Source organism: Artemia franciscana, chromosome 4 (assembly GCF_032884065.1).
Source record: "Artemia franciscana chromosome 4, ASM3288406v1, whole genome shotgun sequence".
Lineage (NCBI taxonomy): Eukaryota > Metazoa > Arthropoda > Branchiopoda > Anostraca > Artemiidae > Artemia > Artemia franciscana.
The window spans coordinates 41,120,228-41,145,227 of NC_088866.1; the positions used below are offsets into that span (position 1 = coordinate 41,120,228).

At 34.0% G+C, this 25,000-nt stretch overlaps 1 protein-coding gene across 1 annotated transcript; it reads left to right on the top strand.

The window, feature by feature from the left end:
• The first annotated feature begins 1,438 nt into the window (after positions 1-1,438).
• On the top strand, positions 1,439-18,833 carry LOC136025766 (putative ankyrin repeat protein RF_0381). Its single transcript, XM_065701752.1, has 4 exons — positions 1,439-1,447; positions 14,162-14,447; positions 18,274-18,447; positions 18,571-18,833. Exons 1-4 carry the CDS (start codon positions 1,439-1,441, stop codon positions 18,831-18,833), a joined length of 732 nt encoding a protein of 243 aa, XP_065557824.1.
• Positions 18,834-25,000: the final 6,167 nt, after the last annotated feature.

The window sequence follows — 25,000 nt, forward strand, 5'->3', positions numbered from 1 at the left end:
AGTAGAGTCACAGCCTAAGGGCGTGAGCAAAAAGGATCAGATGACAAGTATTTTGTCCCAGCTTCTCTTTCAGGATGTGTATGTCCCATATTCGGGGAGCTTTATTCGACTTTGGCTCAGGTGCAAAGAATAGTTTCTTGCTTGACAAGTCACAGTGGTAGCATAAGAGAACCAATAGATCGGTATCGTCCCCAACTACGGCATTGTCGTGATACCGTGAAGAGGCAACAGCAGCTTCCACAATCGGGACATCTGCGTCACCTGATGCCTGGGAGACAGAGACACCCTTTGCACGGAGATGATCAGCCAAAACGTAGTTAAACCTGGCTTTGTTTTTCTTGCAAGATAAGAAGCATATCCTTGAGCTGCATATCTGCTGCGAAGAAGATCTCACGGCCAACTGTACGACTCCTCTGCGAGTGAGCCATATCTCTTATGAAAGCCCCACCATCGTAGCCGTCGAAAACGATAGTGGCAGAAGAGTACTTTCCTGTCACGTAAGTTGCATAATGGTCTAGAATCTCCAGGTATCTTTCATTTTTTGTCCATGGTATCCTGTGCAGCAGAGCTCCTCGGTCTAGGATATATCGAGTGCCTTCGGGGAGGGGAAATGAATGCTTCTCAAGGTTTCAAGCCTGGGCTATGGCCTTCGCAAGCTCTGGTTTGTTCGCAGTCCGGAACTTGCAGGAGCTGTCAAAAAAGGGACGCTGGGTAGGAACACAGTTCGTGTTGAAAGTACTCAGTTTCCGTAAGATTGATCATTTTCGCGATCATGATAAACCTCAGAAAAAGAAGAGTTGGGTCTAGTCGTTTGCAGTCTCCGCTTGGACTTTGCTTGGTCTTCATTTGGATTGCCTGTTGTTTTCGTCGAAACACAAAGTCAGAGACCAGCTGTCCAGACATGGCGTCAATGACTTTTAGGCCAACATCTTTGGCAGAATCAACGTTGGTAGACGGATAGGCAGTAAGACCATTTGGTATGCTTCTTAAATGAACACCTCCCTCAAATGGTGAATCCCTTTCCAGAAACTCGAAAATCGTCTGCGTATCTTTGCAGTCTCTCCGTTGCATCGGCTCTGACATCTCCTTGTGATGATCGCTTGTAACGTATAGAATTTGTGAGATACGTTCCATCAGAAGGTTTACTGTAGAGCAGACTGGTCGCGACAAAACCCATAAGGACCTCTGAGCCTCTGTCATGCCTCTGCCGTTGGTAAGGCCACCAGAGGTTTTAAGAGAGCGCATAAGCTCCTGTTCAATGACAAGATCTGTGGAGAGTCCAGCCCAGAATCTATCAGAACGTCTTACTACATGCATGCCACTCTGGAAAACCTGGTAGACCGTAGGATGGGTATCTTTGAGCTTGTCCATTCGCTGGAGGTAAATATGGCATGATTTCGTATAGTGGTTGTGTCATGCAGGCACCAGGTATGGTAACATGTCTGAGGTAACTAGTTTTCTACTCGACTTTCTGGCATTACTTGAGGTCTTCGTCTAATTGATTTCTCAGTCAAATCTTGGGAATAAACTTTGAAATTTTTAAAACACTAAGTGATGAATGTGACGATTTTCATTTTTATTGCATTACGCAGCCTTCGAAGTGTCTTATACTAGTGCCTAGTTCAGGTATTTTTACGAAAAACCGATCATTTGTTGAATAACAAGTGCCGATAGTGAAATTTTTTTTTTGCACCAGACACCCAATCTGACTTCATTTTCTGTCTCAGCTTGTCATTCTGGATCAGAATCATACTTCATTTAAAAAAAACGGTCGGATACTAAAATTATATTTTTTTTCGGAAAACGTAAAAAAAATTGCATTAAAAGCCAAAACACGGTTATTTTGCGTCGACTCAGAATATGCGAAAATGGATATGTTGTTCAGTTTTTTTTTTCTCTACAAGATGGTGTAAGAATCATTTCTGTTGCAATTTGTTTCGGGTCAAACTTCCATTTGCCTGTACTACTACAAAAACAGAAGCAGTGATTAAACACGAAAGAAAGAATTAATTTAAAATAAGAATATTCTGAGACGGTTTTCTTGATTGCTATCAATTATCACTCAAAAGGAGGATGGAAAAATTTTTGAAATGTTCCACCATAGATAAAAATACTATAATCAAAGGTTCAAAAGTCTGAGAACTCTTTTATTTAAAAAAATTTAAGAATATCGCCTGTAGCAGCAAAAAGAAATTCTATTATTTATTCAAACTTTTTTTATAAGACCGATTGTGATTTCGATGATTAAATTGTGATTTCGATGAGTTTATTGGCTCATTCGAAATTACATTGATGTATTTAAAAACCTTTCTTAAATAAACAAAAAATATTTTTAAAATATAATAAATTTTATATGAAAAATTGCTTTTTTTAAAACACTGCAGTAGTAGTAGATAGCTAGCAACCTAGCAAGAGTTGAATTAAACAACAAACTAACCGAACACCAAAAACAAGAAAAGCAATAAGGGATTTTTTAACAAAATGGGAAACAAATTAGAATGAATATTTCAGCCCTATGTCCAGGGGCCGTCCTCAGCAATATAAATAAGAAAAAACAACTTACAAGAGGATAAAATCAATAAAACTAAAATGAACAGTTTTTCAAAACAGTCCCAGCATCCTTACCTCAGCGAAGTTCAAACAGGACTGATAAATAAATTGTTATGAAACGATGCAACTCATTGAAATGAAAGAAAATGATTTAAACACACATTTTTAATGCCCGTCTAGGGTTTTTCGCTGCTAATCTTATAGGTCTATTGATGACAGGTTCTGTGTTAATGTCTATTGGTTTTTTATAATATTTCGTAACGTCATTTTTAATTAAATTTGTGCATAGAGAATTCAGTTAATATTCTCGTAAATCCCTATTTAAGGAAATATTAATATTAATCTTAAGTCTGATTTCAATTGCTTCTCGAACTACTTGCTTTATGCCTAGATCATTGCTAATAATGGCGGATTCTTCAAAAAGTATTATGTGGCCAGGATTTTCGAAAACATGACTGCTTAACGCAGAATCAAAAGAAACTGAAGTAACATTAGATTTCAGAGCTTTGGTGATATCATCTTTATGTTGTTTTAAGCGTTTCTGGAAATTCTGGTGGGTTTTCCCTAGATAGAATTTGCCACAGTCCCATGGTCTTTGATAGACACCTCTTTGGCGAGCAACTGGAGTCTTATCTTTACCAGAATTTAGGAGATTTATGATTTTTAAATTATTTGTAAATACAACATACAGATTATTTTGTGTGCATACTTTTTTAAGATTTCTAGTGATTTTTGGCATATACGGGAGGTAAATTATGTTTTAGGGCTTATCGGGATTCTCACTTGACAAATTATGGTTGATTTTAAGGGAATGTCTTTTCATTCTATGGTTAATTGTATTATTAATAAATAAAAGAGGATACCCATTTTCAAAAAGTATGTCCCTGATAAACTCTAGTTCAGCTGTGATTTAGGAATCAGAACAAATGTTCAGGGAGAGATATTATGACACCTCTTTTAACTTGTGGGGGGTGGTTTGATCCAAAATGTGAATATCTATTATTTTGTGTTGGTTTTCTGTAAATAGTAAAATTGAGTTCATCTAAGCTAAGAATAATTAGAACATCTAGGAATGACATTTTATTTGCAATTTTATTTTGCAAATTTTAATTTATTTTGCAATAGACTATAATCCACGATCATACTGATAAGTTGTCTAACAAAATTATAAAAGAATTAAAATATCTAAAATAAAATGGTAAAATTACTCTACAATTATATAATAAACTTTTTCCCCCGAGGCAGCTTTTGTCCAAAATTTTATGGTCTACCAAAATTACAAAAGCAAGGCATTCCTTTAAGGCCAATTGTAGATTGTACAAAAGCCCCGCCTCCAACATTGGAAAATGGTTATGTATAGCCTTCAAACCATTGCTTTTTTCTCAAAAATCTTATATATGTAATTCAGTTAATTTAGCTGAAAAGCTCAAAAACGTAAATATTTCAGAGAATACAATTATCAGTAACTTAGGAATTGTGTCTACATAGGGCCAAGATATTCATTCTAACTTGTTTCCCACTGTCTTAAAAAATGCCCATTGTTCTTCTTTGTTTTGGTGTTCGTGATGGAAAGGAAGTTTGGTCTTCGTCGTTATTTACAACAAACTATAGCCAATAGCTTTTAAATTATGTAAATAAATAATTATTTACAAGATGATACAACACACTCTGTTTTTTCGACAAGGTAATCAAACAGTTCGTGGTAACGAACCGTAGTAAGGAGCGACCCGGCTCAATAGTAACCAAAACTCTAAAAAATGGAATTTTGATACCAATAGCTACATCAAAAGAATCGCATTTTAATGCTGGTTTTAAATATATAAGTTTCATCAAGTTTAGTCTTACCCATCAAAAGTTACGAGCCTGATAAAATTTGCGTTATTTTAGAAAATAGGGGGAAACGCCCCCTAAAAGTCATAGAATCTTAACGAAAATCACACCATCAGATTCAGCGTATCAGAGAACCCTACTGTAGAAGTTTCGAGCTCCTATCTACAAAAATGTGGAATTTTGCATTTTTTGCCAGAAGGCAGATCACGGATGCGTGTTTATTTGTTTTTTTGTTTTTTTGTTTGTTTTTTTTTCCCAGGGGTGATCGTATCGACCCAGTTGTCCTAGAATGTTGCAAGAGGGCTCATTCTAACAGAAATGAAAAGTTCTAGTGCCCTTTTTAAGTGACCAAAAAAATTGGAGGGCACCTAGGCCCCCTCCCACGCTAATTATTTTCCCAAAGTCAACGGATCAAAATTCTGAGATAGCCATTTTATTCAACGTAGTCGAAAAACCTTATAACTATGTCTTTGGGGACGACTTACTCCCCCACAGTCCCCGTGGGAGGGGCAACAAGTTACAAACTTTGACCTGTGCTTACATATAGTAATGGTTATTGGGAAGTATACAGGCGTTTTCAGGAGGATTTTTTGGTTTGGGGGAGGGGTTGAGAAGAGGGGGATATGCTGGGGGAACTTTCATTCGAGAATTTGTAATGGGAGAAGAAAATTTCCATGAAGGAATAGCAGGATTTACTAGCATTATTTAAAAAAAACAATTAAAAAATAAAAGTGAAAAAGCTTTTTCAGCTGGAAGTAAGGAACAGCAATAAAACTTAAAACAAACAGAAATTATTACCCATATGAGGGGCTCACCTCCTTCTAATACCTCGCTCTTTACGCTAAAGTATTTTCAGTAATTTCAACTACTTATTCTACGGCTTTTGTGATTCAGGGGGTCATTCTTAATGAATCGGGATAAAATTTAAGCTTTAGTGTAAAGAGCGAGGTACTGACGATGGGGCGAATCCCCTCATATATGTAGTAAAAACATGAGAATACAAAAGTTCTTTACGTAAGCTAATTTATAAGTTACGTAAATCTTTTACCAATAAAAAGATTCGTAAAAAATTTAAAGTTCTAGTTGCCTTTTTAATTAACCAAAAAATCGGGGGGCATCTAGGCTTCGTCCCCCGCTCTTTTTTTCTCAAAATCATTCGATCAAAATTATGAGAAAGCCATTGAGCCAAAAAAAAAAATATGCAAATTTCGTTTTGATTATTCCTCTGCGGAGAGCCAAAATCAAAACATGCATTGATTCAAAAACGTTCAGAAATTAAATAAAAAAAAACAAGTTTTTTGAACTGAAAGTAAGGAGCGACATTAAAACTTAAAACGCACAGAAATTACTTCGTATATGAAAGAGGCTGCTTCCTCATCGACGCCCCGCTCTTTACGCTAAAGTTTTTTACTGTTTTAAAAAGAAGAATTGAGAGAAAGAGTCAAACTTTAGCGTAAAGAGCGGGGCGTTGATGAGGAAGCAGCCTCTTTCATATACGAAGTAATTTCTGTGCGTTTTAAGTTCTAATGTCGCTCCTTACTTTCAGTTCAAAAAACTTGTTTTTTTTTTATTTAATTTATATATAAGATCCCGGTTACAGCGGTAAACTAGCAGCCTAGTAAAAGATAATCACATCCAATACAAAGTATAGGTAAAGCTGCTCTAACAAGTGGTACGACAGTTTTAGGACAGTTCTGATTCAAATACTGGATAAATCTCTAAGAATAGCAGAAGGAAAGGCTGCGTATAAAACTGCTTATTAGTTCTATTTTTAATTGCCTGATACCTATAAATCAGGTAAAACTGAATTAAACAAGAAAATGAATTACGAAAACCTTACAGTTTTTTACCCCGTGAAAAATATATGAAACACTTGAAATTAAATGGTTATAAATATTTTGTAAGGTCTGCAGATTTTAAAAAATAAATAAGACCTGCGTCATATATTCCCATTATGATACTGGTTTCCTGGGTGAATGATCGGAAGGAAGTCTTTTATTATACTCCAATTTTTGATTAAACAAGAGTTAAATATTTATTGCTTCAAAATGAACGAAAATATTTTTTGAAATTGCAATTTTACTGGGTGGCTCCGCAGAAAAAACATGTACAGCTCAGTATCCTCTTTCAAAGCCATTTACAGAACTGTATGTTTTTCAACAATGCTATAACAGCTTTTCCCGCAAAAGACTAGTCCAGGAATCACGCACTAAGTAATATAAACCTATATATCTTTTAACGGTTGAAAAGGCGTATTTTTTCTGTTGAAGTGACTCTAGTCTCAGGAGTTATGGTTTTTTATGGCTCTTAGTATTAACCAAGTGACATATAGCAATCGCCAATTCTGTCGGTCTGTATGTCTGTCGGTCTATCTGTCGGTCCCTGTTTTGCTACTTTAGGTACTTCCAGGTAGGCTAGGACGATGAAATTTGGCAAGCGTATCAGAGATCGGACCAGATTAAATTAAAAATAGTCATTTTCCCGATTTGACCATCTGGGGGGGAGTGGGAGGTCGGTTAATTCGCAAAAAATAGAAAAAATGAAGTATTTTTAACTTATGAGCGGGTTATTGGATCTTCATGAAATTTGATGTTTGGAATAATATTGTGTTTCAGAGCTCTTATTTTAAATCCCGACAAGATCTGATGACATTGGAGGGAGTTGGACTTAAAATCTTGGAAAACACTTAGAGTGGAGCAATCGGGATGAAACTTGATCGGAAAAATAAGCGCAAGTCCCAGATACATGATTGACATAATCGAAACTGATTTGCTCTCTTTGGGGTAGTTGGAGGTGGGGGGTAATCCTTAAAAATTAGAAAAAATGAGGTATTTTCAACTTATGAACGGGTGGTCGGATCTCAATGAAATTTGATGTTTAGAAGGATATCGTGGCTCAGAGCTCTTATTTTAAATTCCGACAAGATCTGGTGACGGGGGTGGGGAGTTGGGAGGGGGAAACCTAAAACTTGGAAAACACTTAGAGTGGAGGGATCGGGATGAAACATGGTGGGAAAAATAAACAGGAGTCCTAGATAGATGATTGACATAAACGGAACGGATCCGCTCTCTTTGGGGTAGTTGGAGGGGGGGTATTTCTGAAAAATTAAAAAAATGAGTATTTTTAACTTACGAACGGGTGATTGGATCTCAATGAAATTTAATATTTAAAAGGACATTGTGGCTCAGAGCTCTTATTTTAAACCTAACCGGATATGGTGATATTGGGGGGGGAGTTAGGAGGGGGAAACCTAAAATTTGGAAAACACTTAGAGTGGAGGGATCGGGATGAAACTTGGTGGAAAAAACACGAGTCCTAGATACAAGATTAACATAACCAGAACGGATCCACTCTTTTTGGGGAAGTTGGGGGGGAGGGTTAATTGTAAAAAACTAGAAAAAATTAGTTATTTTTAACTTACTAACGGGTGATTGGATCTCCATGAAATTTGATATTTAGAAGGATATCGTGTCTCAAAGCTCTTATTTTAAATCCTGACCGGATCTGATGACATTGGGGGAAGTTTGGGGTGGGGAAACCTAAAATGATGGAAAACACTTAGATTGGAGGGATTGGGATGAAACTTGGTTGGAAAAATAAGGAGAAGTCTTGCTTATGTGATTTACATAATTGGAACGGATCCGCTGAATTGGAGGGGGGGGGATAATTCTGAAATATAAGAAAAAATGACGTATTTTTAACTTACGAAGGAGTGATCGGATCTTTATGAAACTTCATATTTAGAAGGACCTCGTAACTCAGGTATCTTATTTTAAATCTCAACCGGATCAAGCGTAATTGGGGGGGGGGCAGTTGGGGGGACCGGAAATCTTAGAAAATGCTTAAAGCAGTGAGATCAGGATGAAACTGGATGGGAAGAATAGAAACCTGTCTAAGATACGTGACTGACATAACCGGACCGGATCTGCTCTCTTTGGTGGAATTGGGGGGGGGGGGGTAATTTTTAAAATTGAGGTATTTGTAACTTACGAAAGGGTGACCAGATCTTAATGAAATTTGACATTTAGAAGGATCTTGTGCTTTAAAGTTGTAATTTCAAATTCCGACTAGATCCTGTGACGTTCGGGGGAGTTGGAGGGGGAAACCGGAATTCATGGAAAACATGAAAATTGGTGTATTTTTATCTTACGAATAGATGATCGGATCGTAATGAAATTTGATTTTTAGAAAGAATTCATGTCTCAGAGCTCCTATTTCAAATCCCGACCATATCTTTTGACATTGGGGGGAGTTGAAGGGGGAAATCTTGGAAAAACACTTGGAGTGGAGGAATCGGGATGAAGCTTGGTGGATAGAATAAACAAATGTCCTTTATATGTGATTGACAGAATCGTACTGGATTCGCTCTCTTTGGGGGAGTTGGGGGGAGGGGTTTAGTGATTTGGTCAGTTCGGTGCTTCTGGACGTGCTAGGGCGATGAAAATTGGTAGGTGTGTCAGGGAGCTGCACGTTTTGACTTGATAAAGTCGTTTTCCCAGATTCGACCATCTGGGGGGCAAAAGGGAGAGGAAAAATTTGAAAAAATTAGGGATTTATAATTTACGAGTGGGTGATCGGATCTTAATGAATTTTGATATTTAGAAGGACTTTGTGGCTCAGAGCTCTTATTTTAAATCTTGACCGGCATTAAGCCTCTTATTTTCCTTTTTAAATCAATCTATTGAGTCATAGAATTTTGTTAGAGCTCATACCATATGATCTCTTGGCTCTTAGCTCTTTTCGCCTCGTCACAAGTGCCATGTGAGCTCTTAGCTCTTGTTTTTATTAGTATAGGATAGGATCGTCTCTTAATAGATTAATAGCTGCCGCTACAACCCGGATCAATAAGGTACCTTGCGTTAGAAAAGTTTAACGATTATAAGGCTGCAATTAATCCTAAGGCTACTACTTAATTGATATTTCAGTTACTATGAGCTAGTGTTTTTTTTATTACAAGAATGTGATAAACTCTGAAAAATAAATAGTTTTTCTTTAAAAAAATTATTAGATTTAAATTTTTTTTAAATTTGGTTTCAACTATATACGATAAAAGTTACATAGTCACCATTTATAATAAACTAAATCGATTCTCTATATAAATTGCTCTTTAAAGTAAACAGATACATTTAATTTTAATTTTTTGTGTATTTTGGGTTAAAGTTCATTCCTTACTATTAATTTCATCTTTATCCGATGAAACTTTCATTGTTCCCATTTAAGATAGTATGTATATACATTGTTAAAATAATATGCTAAATTTATCCTTTATATAATTGTGAACAGGAAAAAAGCCTATGTTTTCTTCTTAGTTCGAATAATAAGAGACAATCGTTTGTATGGCACCATACCCCTGAAAAGTAATTTTTCAAAAGATTATTGCATTATCTTAATATAAGCTAACAAAGGCTATTAACTATAACATGAGTTATTACAATAAGCTATAACAATTATAATTATAATTATAAGTTATTAAAATGTTATAGTTAAATACAGTTTTTCATAAGAAAATTGATTATATTTAAAAATCTAAAAATTAGATTTGAGCTATATTCGATGAAACTTAAATAGTCCCCATTTTAATTGAACTACATCAATCCTCCATGTAAATCCCTCATTATAAAAAACAAATCACCTTCCTAATAACCCTATATAGGACAGTCAAAATTCCTTTGCATCAACTGCCTCGACGGCATTATTATTTTCCGTTTTCACTTTTCTGCATATACCAAGGTACTCAAAATCATAAGGATCTCTTATATTCCAGTTATTATGGGCTACATCTCGTTCCTTGCAATTAATTCCAGCTCTATTCAATGGATTTTACATACTTTCCATTTATAATGAACTTTTCAAAAGATGATTGTATTATCTTAACTTCTATTTATTATACCCCGTGCTTTTTTCTTTTCTAGGCCTCAGTTTTACCCGAAGAAAATTACAATGTTCCCATTTATAATGAACAATATCAATTCTTTATGTAAATTGCTCTTGAAAAATATATTTAATTTTAAAATTTCAGTTATTATTAGCTAGGTTTTGTTCCTTACTATTAATTTAGCTGTATCCGATAAAACTTGCATAGTCTCCATTCATAATAAGCTATATCAATCGTTTATGTAATTACAAAAAAAAATATGGCTTTTCTTGGTTGGAATAGTAAAAAACAATCCTCAGTATGGCACTACACCTCAAAAAAGTAACTTTTCAAAATATGATTATTTTATCTAAACTTTTACTTAATATGTGTCGCGACTTGTTGTTTTATGAGATTCAGTTATATCCATTGAAACTTACATAATCCCGTTTACAATTAATTATATCAGTCCTTTATGTAAATCACTTTTATAGTTAACAAATATAAAGGTTAATATAGTTAACCAAGTAAGGGAAAATATAACTCGAAAAAGTAGTTTGAAAAATTTTGAGGCGAACGTTGTTCTTGTTTTTCTATATATTTCTTCTCTCTCTCTCCCTCGGTGAGACTTCTCTTGTTACCGTCTATTTTTTTTACTTTGCTGAACCTACACTAATGCTGAACGCTCTAAATCATCAGTCATCTATTCTTCAACAAATGGGATATTTTTATTTATTCTTATATTAGGGAAGTACCTAGTGATTTTAGAAAAATAAGTCCAGGTATAATAAAAGAGATAAGAATGACTGTGGTAATGACAGAGGTAATTGCTTGATTTCTGTAAGAACCAAATTACTTAGCATGATGATACTTATTAAACAATGCAGTTACTAAAGTTGTAAAGAATAATAGTGCGAATTTACTAGGGGAAGAGGATGTGTCGGCCAAACTGTCACACTTAGGTTAATCATCAGGTCTAAGTCAGTGGCGGATTCTGGATTTTCTTTAGGGGGTGGTGCATAATAGGTTGCTTCGATACATTTGCGAACACAGAAATATCCTTAATTTAAAGGGAACGTTGACGATTATATGTCGAAGGTAGGAATTGAATTGGTCGTAAATTTAATCTAAAAACTGGTGAGGGTTAAAGTTCTAATAAATCTGTTGAAATTAAAATGGTATAAGAATATTGATACAAAAATGATGTTTAATATTTTCTGCATAATTTTTCACCTTTGCGCTTCTGACAACTATAGCGAGTGAGTTAAGCTTTTTATTGTAAAAAGAAAAAAAATGGTCTTGAACCATCTACTGGGGCATGCACTCTTTGTGACAATTCGTTATTCGAATAAAGACCAAAATCGTCAGAAAAATATGAACTCTAATAAAGATGGATGTAGATATGTGCTTCAAACTAAGTATATGAGTCAAAATGCTCCTTAAAAAGCAAATAATTATGTGTTTGTTATTTTTGTATTTGATAGGTGTAGATTGGTGATTTAAATTTTCAGGGTTTCAAGCTGTGGAGATTTCTAATTAGTTTTTTTTTTTTTTTAATCTTGAGACTTTCAGATATTCAATTCAAACGTTAAATTTCGATATATCTGTTGTGCACAAAAATAGAAATTTGAAATTTGACTCAGATTCTTAGCATTAAGTAAGAGAATTGTCCTGTAAAAATTTTTATTTAAAAGCAACTAATCGTGGAAATATAATTGGATGACATGTATCAAAATAAGTGTAAAAATCCTCAGTGGCATATATAGCAGTTTAGACAATTTTATGGACAAATATATACAATCCCTATATAAAAACATAACTATATTTTGTGACTGATTTGTATTGAGAAGGTGAGAAATTCTGAAGTAATATCGTAGTTGTATTCCGTTTCCGTGGTTAACTCAAGTTGTGTGATTTTTCACTTTTTATCAAAATTTTATTAGTAAATGTTCGAAAAAAATCGATGCCATTCCACTGATTCAAACTGAGAATTCCGAGACCCATCTATACCAGCTAGAAAAAAAAAACAAATAATTATTTGCCTTCTTTTATAAACAATTTTCCGAAAATCAATTCTTCTTAAATGATTACTCCGACCTTTGAAGGAGTATTTGGACTTATATACTTGGTTTTAAGCAAATTCTTATACGAACCTTTATTAAATATCTAAAGAGTTTGGCCATTATTTTAATGTTTTAGGATGAACAGAGGAGGTGATATGTCACATAATGCAGAGCTTTATTTTGATTAAAATCGGCAGTAAAGTGGTCACCATTTGCTTACCAAAATCCAAAACTTAAATTAATAATTTTTGCACTTCTCATACATTTACTTTCTTTTATACAAATCCTCCAAAAAACAACACTGTTGTAAAAAACAAAAATAAAAAACAAACCCGCTTCGCAAAAAACAAATAAACACAAAAACCAAAACAGACAGCCAAAAAAGTAATGATATCAATTTCTTCACCTCAGCGACATAGCAAGGCTCGAAAACAAAATTTTGACAGAAAAAAGAAGTAAATACTTTGCTTTCCAGCCGCGTTGTGATAGCACAATCCTGAAATATCGTTTTGGCAGCCTAAAGAAGTGGAATTCTAAATTTCCCCTTCTTGTTATTACGAAATGAAGATTTTCGCCTCCAAGTTCGCTATTGTGGTAATGGGGACAGATTCTCCTGATAAACCTAAATTTAATTAAATACTTTTTGGCGGTATGTCTCATTAGTATAATCTAACAGAGACTGCATTAAGTAACTAAAACCTTGTTTCAAACTTGTTTGCAAAAAAAAAAAAAAAAAAAACAGTCTTTAAAAACTCAAATATTAAACATCGATTACAAAAAAAATAGCTTCCGTCCCAACCCAAACCAGAGCAAGGGGTTCCAATCACAAATCCACCACTACGTCAAGGGGGGGAGTCCTGTTCCCCCTGGATCCACCACTGGGTCTAGTTCTCAGCTCTATAAATTAAAACGGGGATTATTTTAGATTAAAAAGTGGTTTAAACCCATTTTTAGGGGTATAAAGATGATGAAGAACAATAAAATTCATCTGCGTTTTCTTAGTCTGCTTATTCTAAGATAAGTGATCCGGAAACCTTTCCCCGATAGTTTTGTTAAATGTTCTCCAAAGGAATTGTCTAAGGATAGTCTTAGGAACTCTTTTGACTAACTGTATGTCAAAGAGTAAGCTGTACGAAAAATATGTCTAGAACCTTCTTTCTAGGGTAATAATGAAAGAAAGATAAAGATGGCGAGTGCACATTCTACAGCGGAAGAATGACAGATGGACAAAGATGAAGTTTTTAACCATTTATCTGGGGTCAAATGAAAAGCGGGGTGGGCTTCCCATCCCAAATGGGGTCATAAGAAAGGATCTGAAGGACATTTAAAGGAAAAGAAACTCTACGGGAGAGGATGTAGAGTGAATATGAACAGATTTTCCAGGAGGAGGAGGATTCGCAGATGTGCAATTACGCAGCACGATAGTACTAATAGTATCAGACAATACTTTTTATTAAAATAATATTTTGAAGTCAGATAATTCTATTCTTTATAAATTAATCTATTTGGTTGTAGCCTTTTAATGATTCAAATATATCTTAGACAATATCACTGTGAAATTTCAATTTATGAACATTTTCTGCAAAAATAATCTGTAAATACAATACTGTACATCATAGCTTTCGCCCTGAAAAAAATTCTTTGTGCCTGTAACGTATTTTTGTGTGCTAAATTCAAGAACTTAATCAGGATTTTTCTGTAGCACAAAACTTATTCATTATAAAGTTCATATGCAATTTAAAGAAATGTAGCTTTTTTGAACAAAACAAGAATTAGTGAAAGTAAGTGGCCGGCTTTGTCATCGCATATTCAAATGGTTCATTTTGAGAAGAAGTACCTTTTCCTCTCCTTACTCATATTCCAGGTTCCACCAATGTTGCCACCTTGTCCTTCATCATATTCTCCTAGCGGAAATGAGCAGAATTATGTCACGTTAAACAATCTAGATACCATTAGAAGCTACGGCGCAGCTGGGGATGAACTGGAAACTCTGCCTATGCTCAACTCCTATGCTCAGTCTAAGTTTTCGAATTTAAATGGTGGACAAGTCCATGAAGCATTTGTTTTGGATGAAGGAAAGCTGCAGAAACTGCCTTGGCCAGAAACGGAGCATAATCTAGCAGGAAAATATTACGAAAAAATTCATAACAGTAAATTGAAATTTTGACTTTTCGTTTTTTTTAATGCTTAATTGATAGTCCAGGTAAGCTGTACTTTTTTTTATTAGTGGATTTATTTAAAGCAAGCGACACAAAAAGGTAATGCTCTTTAGAGTTTTAACGAAATTGTCGCAATTACAAATTGTCGCAATTTCGAAATTGTCGCAATAACGAATTATCGCAGTTACGAGATTGTCGCAATTACGAATAGTCGCAATTACGAAATTATCGCAATTACGTTATGATGTCGCAAATAATGATGTACAGTGTAAAAAAGGTAAGGTAAAAGATACGGCACTAGACCCTTCAAGCTCAAACCGGTGGTGCTGATCTCCGTTTTGAGGCCCTTCAGCCCGGAAGTGCAATTCGGGGCTGGGGGCTAGCCATCCTGTGCTTTCCCTCACCCTTTTTGATATACAGTGTATACATATAACAGTGCAGGATATACAATCCAAAATGTACAATATATAACATACAGAATGTACAATGTATAGCAATTTACAGAATAACAAGTTTTTAGTAATCTATATATATAAAAATAAGTTGTCTGTCTGTGGATCTGTGGATCAGGTGACGTCATGTTTCTGTGTCGGCTGACGTCATGAAATTAGTTGCCGTCATTTTTGCTTTGACGGTGACGTCATTCAAGTTATATAAGACATATGTTCACGTAGAAATCTATTATTGTTTAAGTTTACAATGACTGATGAAGATGCTCAAAGAGTCTATGCCAAAAAACTTGCTGCTGATAGAGAAAGTCAGAAAAGAAAGCGTGCCGAGGAACTACCAGAGCAACGCGAAAGCAGACTTGCTGCTAAAAAAGAAAGTGAAAAAAGAAGGCGTGCCGAGGAATCAAAAGAACAGCAGGGAAACAGGCTTGAGGCTGATAGAGAATGAAAGAACAGAAAGCATGCCGAGGAACTACCAGAGCAACGCGGAAGCAGACTTGCTGCTAAAAGAGAATGTGAAAAAAGAAGGCGTGCCGAGGAATTACAAGAACAGCAAGAAATCAGGCTTGCTGCTGATAGAGAAAGTAAGAAAAGAAAGCGTGCTGAGGAATCACAAGAACAGCAAGAAATCAGGCTTGCTGCTGATAGAGAAAGTAAGAAAAGAAAGCGTGCCGAGGAATCAGAGCAACCTGAAAGTTATCGCCTGGCATTCAGGTACAACCCAGTCGATGATTATAGCTTGAGTAGATGTGTTCAAATCGGGACAATGTCTAAAATTTGTCCCTATTGCAAGGCCTTGAAATTCAATGGTGAAACAATGGGAATGTGTTGCGCCTCAGGAAAAGTTAAACTTCCTCTATTGGCTGCACCACCAGAGCCATTGAAGACTTTCCTTACTGGAACTACGTCAGAATCTAAGCGTTTTTTGTCAAAAATCAGACAATACAACTCATGTTTCCAAATGACGTCGTTTGGAGCCCAAATCGAAAATCCAGATCAATTTATGTCTACTTTCAAAGTAAAAGGGCAAATTTTTCATAAAGCAGGGTCCCTTCTACCATTCTCAGGCGAGAATTATAAATTTTTACGATTGTACTTCATCAGTGATAGAAATTCTGAATTTAATGCACGTTGCGAAATTTCTCCCAACGTTGAAAGGACAATCGTTTCCCAATTGCAACATCTTTTCCACGAAAATAATAATTTAGTGCGTCTGTTCAAAACAGCCATCGATTTGATGCCTACTGATACGCATAAAATTGTTATTTCCGCTGACAAAATGCCTCCTGGCCAACATGTGCGTAGATACAATGCTCCGACTATCGACGAAGTGGCAATCGTTACGGTCGGTGATCAGTTTTTACCTCGAGATATTATTCTTCATAAGCGAAACGCTCAGTTGTTAAGAATTGCTGAAACTCATCGATGCTACGATGCCCTACAATATCCTATCATTTTTTGGGATGGAGCCGACGGCTATCACTTTAATATTAAATTGATGAATCCAGCCACTAACAAAGAAATGAATAAGAAATGCAGTGCATTGCTCCTGTTTTACCGCCATCTTCAGTAGATCTTCTTCTATATTGTGGGTAACTATCATTGCCAGTAATTGTGTTGGGTACTAAAAGTCGAGGATATTGCTTTGTGCACCTTCCTTTGGCCATGCATGGTGAATTTTCGTTCATTGCACCGCAAGGTCCATGTATCATGTTTTTTACAACAATATCATATAACCCCTTATCGACATTTTAATCAGGTATTTCAGCGGAAATCACATAATCAATTTCGTTAGAAGTAATTTTATAATGTAGCCAGATTAGTATATATGCGTGGGGCAATCCTCGTTTTTGCCATTCCACTGAGTACATCCAGCATCGCACTGACCCAGGTTCCTCTTGTGATTCCTCGGCACGCTTTCTTTTCTTACTCTCTCTATCAGCCGCAAGGCAGTTTTCTTGCTGTTCTTGTGATTCCTCGGCAAGCCTTCTTTTTTCACTTTCTCTTTTAGCAGCAAGTCTGCTTTCGCGTTGCTCTGGTAGTTCCTCGGCACGCTTTCTGTTCTTACTTTCTCCATCAGCCGCAAGCCTGTTTTCTTGCTGTTCTTGTGATTCCTCGGCACGCTTTCTTTTCTTACTTTCTCTATCAGCAGCAAGTGTTTTGGCATATACTTTTTGAGCAGCTTCCTCAGCTGTTGCCATTGTAGGTTCTTTAGTCATTTTACAATTAAACATTTTTCCGTGAACGAATGTCGTAAATACCTTTAATGACGTCATCGTCATAACAAACATGACGACAACTAACTTCATGACGACATGACATGATGACATGAAGTATTTACATTTTTTCAGTTTTTTTTTTCTTCTTTATTTTTCAGCGTCACTATGAAGTACATATCGCCGAACCTTCAGTCATTTTACAATTAAACATTTTTCCGTGAACGCATGTCTTAAATACCATTAATGACGTCACCGTCAAAGCAAAAATGACGACAACTAATTTCATGACGTCAGCCGACACAGAAACATGACGTCACCTGATCCACAGATCCACAGACAGACAACTTATTTTTATATATATAGAAGATATAGATAGATAGATAGATAGATAATAGATAGACCAGCGGTTGGGGTGGCGCTTCGCGCCACCCCAATGTAATACTCTTGTGTTACATACTCTTGATGTAATACTATTGTATTACACGTAACCTAGGCTAATGACGTAATTTTAATTAAAATCATTAAGGAAGGCAAGTACATCATATGTGTAAAGGAGTCATGACGTAGTCATACCTGTATATAGTAATGATATGAGAACAGTGGTTCATATCCATTTAAATTACGGAAACATAATAAAATAACATGTCCATAAGATCACTTTATTTAGCAGCTTCAAAAGGATGCACACAGGTTTTTGAATATCTTTTGAAACTCCTAATTTATTACTTTTATGATGAAACTCCCCTTTATTTAGCAGCTTGGAAAGGACAAACACGGACTGTTGAATATCTTATACAGTCTGGCGCTGATGTTAATATATGAAATAATTATGGTGAAACTCCCCTTCATTTAGCAGCTTGGAAAGGACACACACGGACTGTTGAATATCTTATACAGTCTGGCACTGATCTTAATATAAAAAATGTAGAAGGTAAAAGTCCACTTCATTTTGCAGCTTTGAAAGGACACACACGGACTGTTGAATATCTTATACAGTCTGGCACTGATGTTAATATAAAAAATGTAGAAGGTGAAAGTCCACTTCATTTTGTAGCTGAGGAAGGACACACAGAGACTGTTGTCTTATACAGTCTGGCGCTGATGTTAATATAAAAAATGTAGAAGGTTCAGTGCCACTTCATTTTGCAGCTGCGGAAGGACACACAGAGACTGTTGAATATCTTATACAGTCTGGCGCTGATGTTAATATAAAAAATGCAGAAGGTGAAAGTCCACTTCATTTTGCAGCTGAGGAAGGACACACAAAGACTGTTGAATGTCTTTTAAAGTCTGGCGCTGATGTTAATATAAAAAATGTAGAAGGTGAAAGTCCACTTCATTTTGCAGCTGAGGAAGGACACACAGAGACCTGTTGAATATCTTATACAGTCTGGCGCCGATGTTAATATAAAAATGTAGAAGGTGAAAGTCCACTTCATTTTGCAGCTGAGGAAGGACACATAGAGACTGTTGAATGTCTTATACAGTCTGGCGCTGATGTTAATATAAAAAATTTAGAAGGTGAAAGTCTACTTCATTTTGCAGCTGAAGAAGGACACACAGAGACTGTTGAATATCTTATACAGTCTGGCGCTGATGTTAATATAAAAAATGTAGAAGCTGAAAGTCCACTTCATTTTGCAACTGAGGAAGGTCACACAGAGACTGTTGATTATCTTATACAGCCTGGCGCTGATGTTAATATATAAAATGTAGAAGGTGAAAGTCCACTTCATTTTGCAGCTGAGGAAGGACTCACAAAGACTGTTGAATGTCTTTTAAAGTCTGGCACTGATGTTAATATAAAAAATGTAGAAGGTGAAAGTCCACTTCATTTTGCAGCTGAGGAAGGACACACAGAGACTGTTGAATATCTTATACAGTCTGGCGCCGATGTTAATATAAAAATGTAGAGTAGTTTTTACCTTCTTTTTAGTTTTGTTAGTTTTTTTTTTTTACTTATGTCCTGGTCGTCATTTATACTCCCTGTGTCCCGGTTCTTTGTTGATTGCTAATCGAACGTTCCTTTTGTCCTGGTCGCTTTCTCTTTGAGTGTCGTCATTTATTTTTTTCTTTTTTAGTTCTTTTAGTTTTTACCTTTTTTAGTTTTTTTTTTAGTTTTTTAGATGAAAATTTTTTTTAGTTTTTTCCTTTTTTTCTTTTTAGTTTTTTATTGGTTTTTACCTTTATTTTAGCTTATTTTTCAGTTTTTTCCTTTTTTTTAGTTTTTTTTTTTTTTTTTATTTTTTTTAGTTTTTTACCTTTTTTTTAGTTTTTTTAGTTTTTCTAGTTTTTTAGCTTTTTTACTTTTTTATTAGTTTTTTCAGTTTTTTTTTAGTTTTTTATTGGTTTTTACCTTTATTTTAGCTTATTTTTCAGTTTTTTTCCTTTTTTAGTTTTTTTTAGTTTTTAGTTTTACTAAAAAAAGGTAAAAAACTAAAAAAAATAAAAATAAAAAAAAACTAAAAAAAAGGAAAAAAACTGAAAAATAAGCTAAAATAAAGGTAAAAACCAATAAAAAACTAAAAAAAAAAAGGAAAAAACTAATAAATGACGACACTCAAAGAGAAAGCGACCAGGACAAAAAACTAAAAAAAAAAGGCAAAAACTACAAAAAAACTAAAAACTAATAAAAAAAATAAAAAAGCTAAAAAACTAAAAAAACTAAAAAAAGGTAAAAAACTAAAAAAACTAAAAACTAAAAAAAAACTAAAAAAGGTAAAAACTAAAAGAACTAAAAAAGAAAAAAATAAATGACGACACTCAAAGAGAAAGCGACCAGGACAAAAGGGAATGTTCGATTAGCAATCAACAAAGCACCGGGACACAGGGAGTATAAATGACGACCAGGACACAAGTAAAAAAAAAAATTAACAAAACTAAAAAGAAGGTAAAAACTACAAAAAAACTAAAAAGAAAAAAAAACTAAAAACTAATAAAAAAAACTAAAAAATCTAAAAATCTAAATAAACTAAAAAAGAAAAAAAAAGGAAAAAAATAAAGGAGAAAAACAAAACTAAAAAACGAATGTATATACAGACCGGTACACCGGGATACAAATGACGACCGGGACACAGGGAATATAAATAACGACCGGGACACAGGGACACAACTACAACGGGGACACCGGGGGAAACAGGGGGATATAAATGACGACCGGGACAAAAAAACTAAAAAGAAATAAAAACTAAAAACTAATAAAAAAAACTAAAAAATCTAAAAATCTAAATAAGCTAAAAAAGAAAAAAAAAGGAAAAAAATAAAGGAGAAAAACAAAACTAAAAAACGAATGTATATACAGACCGGGACACCGGGATACAAATGATGACCGGGACCCGGGACACAGGGAATATAAATGACGACCGGGACACAGGGACACAACTACAACGGGGACACCGGGGGAAACAGGGGGATAACCTGACAATCTATTTATATGCAAAGACAATGGGACAGCAAAGAATGTTGTATATTCGCAAGTTTTACGTAGTTAAAACCATATATATATATATATCTATATTCACAGGTGGGACATAGGGACACAACTACAATGGCGCGTAACTATTATGGCGCGTAACGACTTACGCGCGCGGGGGGGCTTGGGGGGGGCGCGAAGCGCCCCCACCAACTAGGTGTTGGGGTGGCGCGAAGCGCCACCCCAACAGCTAGTATATATATATATATATATATATACTAGCTGTTGGGGTGGCGCTTCGCGCCACCCCAACACCTAGTTGGTGGGGGCGCTTCGCGCCCCCCCCAAGCCCCCCCCGCGCGCGTAAGTCGTTACGCGCCATAATAGTTACGCGCCATTGTAGTTGTGTCCCTATGTCCCACCTGTGAATATAGATATATATATATATATATATGGTTTTAACTACGTAAAACTTGCGAATATACAACATTCTTTGCTGTCCCATTGTCTTTGCATATAAATAGATTGTCAGGTTATACCCCTGTTTCCCCCGGTGTCCCCGTTGTAGTTGTGTCCCTGTGTCCCGGTCGTCATTTATATTCCCTGTGTCCCGGGTCCCGGTCATCATTTGTATCCCGGTGTCCCGGTCTGTATATACATTCGTTTTTTAGTTTTGTTTTTCTCCTTTATTTTTTTTCCTTTTTTTTTCTTTTTTAGCTTATTTAGATTTTTAGATTTTTTAGTTTTTTTTATTAGTTTTTAGTTTTTATTTCTTTTTAGTTTTTTTGTCCCGGTCGTCATTTATATCCCCCTGTTTCCCCCGGTGTCCCCGTTGTAGTTGTGTCCCTGTGTCCCGGTCGTTATTTATATTCCCTGTGTCCCGGTCGTCATTTGTATCCCGGTGTACCGGTCTGTATATACATTCGTTTTTTAGTTTTGTTTTTCTCCTTTATTTTTTTCCTTTTTTTTTCTTTTTTAGTTTATTTAGATTTTTAGATTTTTTAGTTTTTTTATTAGTTTTTAGTTTTTTTTTTCTTTTTAGTTTTTTTTGTAGTTTTTACCTTCTTTTTAGTTTTGTTAATTTTTTTTTTTACTTGTGTCCTGGTCGTCATTTATACTCCCTGTGTCCCGGTGCTTTGTTGATTGCTAATCGAACATTCCTTTTGTCCTGGTCGCTTTCTCTTTGAGTGTCGTCATTTATTTTTTTCTTTTTTAGTTCTTTTAGTTTTTACCTTTTTTAGTTTTTTTTTAGTTTTTAGTTTTTTTAGTTTTTTACCTTTTTTTAGTTTTTTTAGTTTTTTAGCTTTTTTATTTTTTTTATTAGTTTTTAGTTTTTTTGTAGTTTTTGCCTTTTTTTTTTAGTTTTTTGTCCTGGTCGCTTTCTCTTTGAGTGTCGTCATTTATTAGTTTTTTCCTTTTTTTTTTTAGTTTTTTATTGGTTTTTACCTTTATTTTAGCTTATTTTTCAGTTTTTTCCTTTTTTTTAGTTTTTTTTTATTTTTTATTTTTTTTTAGTTTTTTACCTTTTTTTAGTTTTTTTAGTTTTTTTAGTTTTTTAGCTTTTTTACTTTTTTTATTAGTTTTTAGTTTTTTTTTTGTAGTTTTTGCCTTTTTTTAGTTTTTTCAGTTTTTTTTTTTAGTTTTTTATTGGTTTCCCGGTCGTCATTTATATTCCCTGTGTCCCCGGGTCCCGGTCATCATTTGTATCCCGGTGTCCCGGTCTGTATATACATTCGTTTTTTAGTTTTGTTTTTCTCCTTTATTTTTTTCCTTTTTTTTTCTTTTTTAGCTTATTTAGATTTTTAGATTTTTTAGTTTTTTTTATTAGTTTTTAGTTTTTATTTCTTTTTAGTTTTTTTTGTCCCGGTCGTCATTTATATCCCCCTGTTTCCCCCGGTGTCCCCGTTGTAGTTGTGTCCCTGTGTCCCGGTCGTTATTTATATTCCCTGTGTCCCGGTCGTCATTTGTATCCCGGTGTACCGGTCTGTATATACATTCGTTTTTTAGTTTTGTTTTTTCTCCTTTATTTTTTTCCTTTTTTTTTCTTTTTTAGTTTATTTAGATTTTTAGATTTTTTAGTTTTTTTATTAGTTTTTAGTTTTTTTTTTCTTTTTAGTTTTTTTGTAGTTTTTACCTTCTTTTTAGTTTTGTTAATTTTTTTTTTTTACTTGTGTCCTGGTCGTCATTTATACTCCCTGTGTCCCGGTGCTTTGTTGATTGCTAATCGAACATTCCTTTTGTCCTGGTCGCTTTCTCTTTGAGTGTCGTCATTTATTTTTTTCTTTTTTAGTTCTTTTAGTTTTTACCTTTTTTAGTTTTTTTTTAGTTTTTAGTTTTTTTAGTTTTTTACCTTTTTTTAGTTTTTTTAGTTTTTTAGCTTTTTTATTTTTTTATTAGTTTTTAGTTTTTTTGTAGTTTTTGCCTTTTTTTTTAGTTTTTTGTCCTGGTCGCTTTCTCTTTGAGTGTCGTCATTTATTAGTTTTTTCCTTTTTTTTTTTAGTTTTTTATTGGTTTTTTACCTTTATTTTAGCTTATTTTTCAGTTTTTTTCCTTTTTTTTAGTTTTTTTTTATTTTTTATTTTTTTTTAGTTTTTTTACCTTTTTTTAGTTTTTTTAGTTTTTTAGTTTTTTAGCTTTTTTACTTTTTTTATTAGTTTTTAGTTTTTTTTTTGTAGTTTTTGCCTTTTTTTTAGTTTTTTTCAGTTTTTTTTTTAGTTTTTTATTGGTTTTTACCTTTATAGTTTTTTTAGTTTTTTAGCTTTTTTATTTTTTTTTATTAGTTTTTAGTTTTTTTTTGTAGTTTTTGCCTTTTTTTAGTTTTTTTCAGTTTTGACGTCACCTAATCCAGTTTTTTCAGGTGACGTCACCTGACACATCCATCCACACATCCATCCATCCATCCATCCACAGACAACTTATTTTTATATATATAGATATATATATATATATATATATATATATATATATCTATATATATAAAAATAAGTTGTCTGTCTGTGGATGTGTGGATGGATCAGGTGACGTCATGTTTGTTCGCATATGACGTCTGAATTATTTCACACTAATACAAAAGAAGAAAAAAACTAAAAAAGGTAAAAACTACAAAAAAACTAAAGAGAAAAAAAAAACTAAAAAAGCTAAAAAACTAAAAAAAACTAAAAAAAGGTAAAAATCTAATAACTAAAAAAAAACTGAAAAAAATAAAAAAAGGCAAAAACTACAAAAAAAAATAAAAACTAATAAAAAAAACTAAAAAAGCTAAAAAACTAAAAAAACTAAAAAAAAACTAAAAAAAGGTAAAAAACTAAAAAAAACTAAAAACTAAAAAGAAAAAAACTAAAAAAAAAAGGAAAAAACTGAAAAATAAAAGAGAAAAAGAAAACTAAAAAAATATGAATAAATATATATAAAAATAAGTTGTTTGTGGGTTATGTCTGTCTGTCTGTCTGTCGAGTGACGTCGTGTTTGTCCGCATATGACGTCTGAATTATTTCACACTAATACAAAAGAAGAAAAAAAAACTAAAAAAGGTAAAAACTACAAAAAAAACTAAAAAGAAAAAAAACTAAAAAAGCTGAAAAACTAAAAAAAAACTAAAAAAAAGGTAAAAAAACTAAAAACTAAAAAAAACTGAAAAAACTAAAAAAAGGCAAAAACTAAAAAAAAACTAAAAACTAATAAAAAAACTAAAAAAGATAAAAAACTAAAAAAAAACTAAAAAAACTAAAAAAAGGTAAAAAACAAAAAAAACTAAAAACTAAAAAAGAAAAAACTAAAAAAAAAAGGAAAAAACTGAAAAATAAGAGAAAAAGAAAACTAAAAAAATATTAATAAAAATAAAAAATATAAAGATAAATATAATATAAATTAGCAATCAACAAAGCACCGAGACACAAATGACGACCGGGACACAGGGAGTATAAATGACGACCAGGACATAAGTAAAAAAAAAAACTAAAAAAACTAAAAAAATGGTAAAAACTACAAAAAAACTAAAAACTAATAAAAAAACTAAAAATCTAAAAATCTAAATAAACTAAAAAAGAAAAAAAAGAAAAAAGGAAAAAAATAAAGGAGAAAAACAAAACTAAAAAACGAATGTATATACAGACCGGGACACCGGGATACAAATGACGACGGGGACACAGGGAATATAAATGACGACCGGGACACAGGGACACAACTACAATGGGGACGCCGGGGGGCACAGGGGGATATAAATGACGACCGGGACACCGGGACACAAGGAATATAAATGATGCCCGGGACACTCAAAGAGAAATCACAGACTGGAACACCGGGACACAAATGACGACCGGGACACAGGGAATATAAATGACGACCGGGACACAGGGACATAACTACAAAGGGGACGCCGGGGTGCACAGGGGGATATATAAATGACGATGGAGACTCAGGGAATGGTCGATTAGCAATCACCATCAACAAAGCTCAAGGGCAATC

Excerpts from the sequence above, each read along its gene's own strand:
- LOC136025766 (XM_065701752.1), top strand. Across the intron at positions 14,448-18,273 it reads TTACGAAAAAATTCATAACA|CTGCGGAAGGACACACAGAG; the intron begins GTAAATTGAAAT and ends TTCATTTTGCAG. Across the intron at positions 18,448-18,570 it reads TAATATAAAAAATGTAGAAG|CTGAGGAAGGACACATAGAG; the intron begins GTGAAAGTCCAC and ends TTCATTTTGCAG.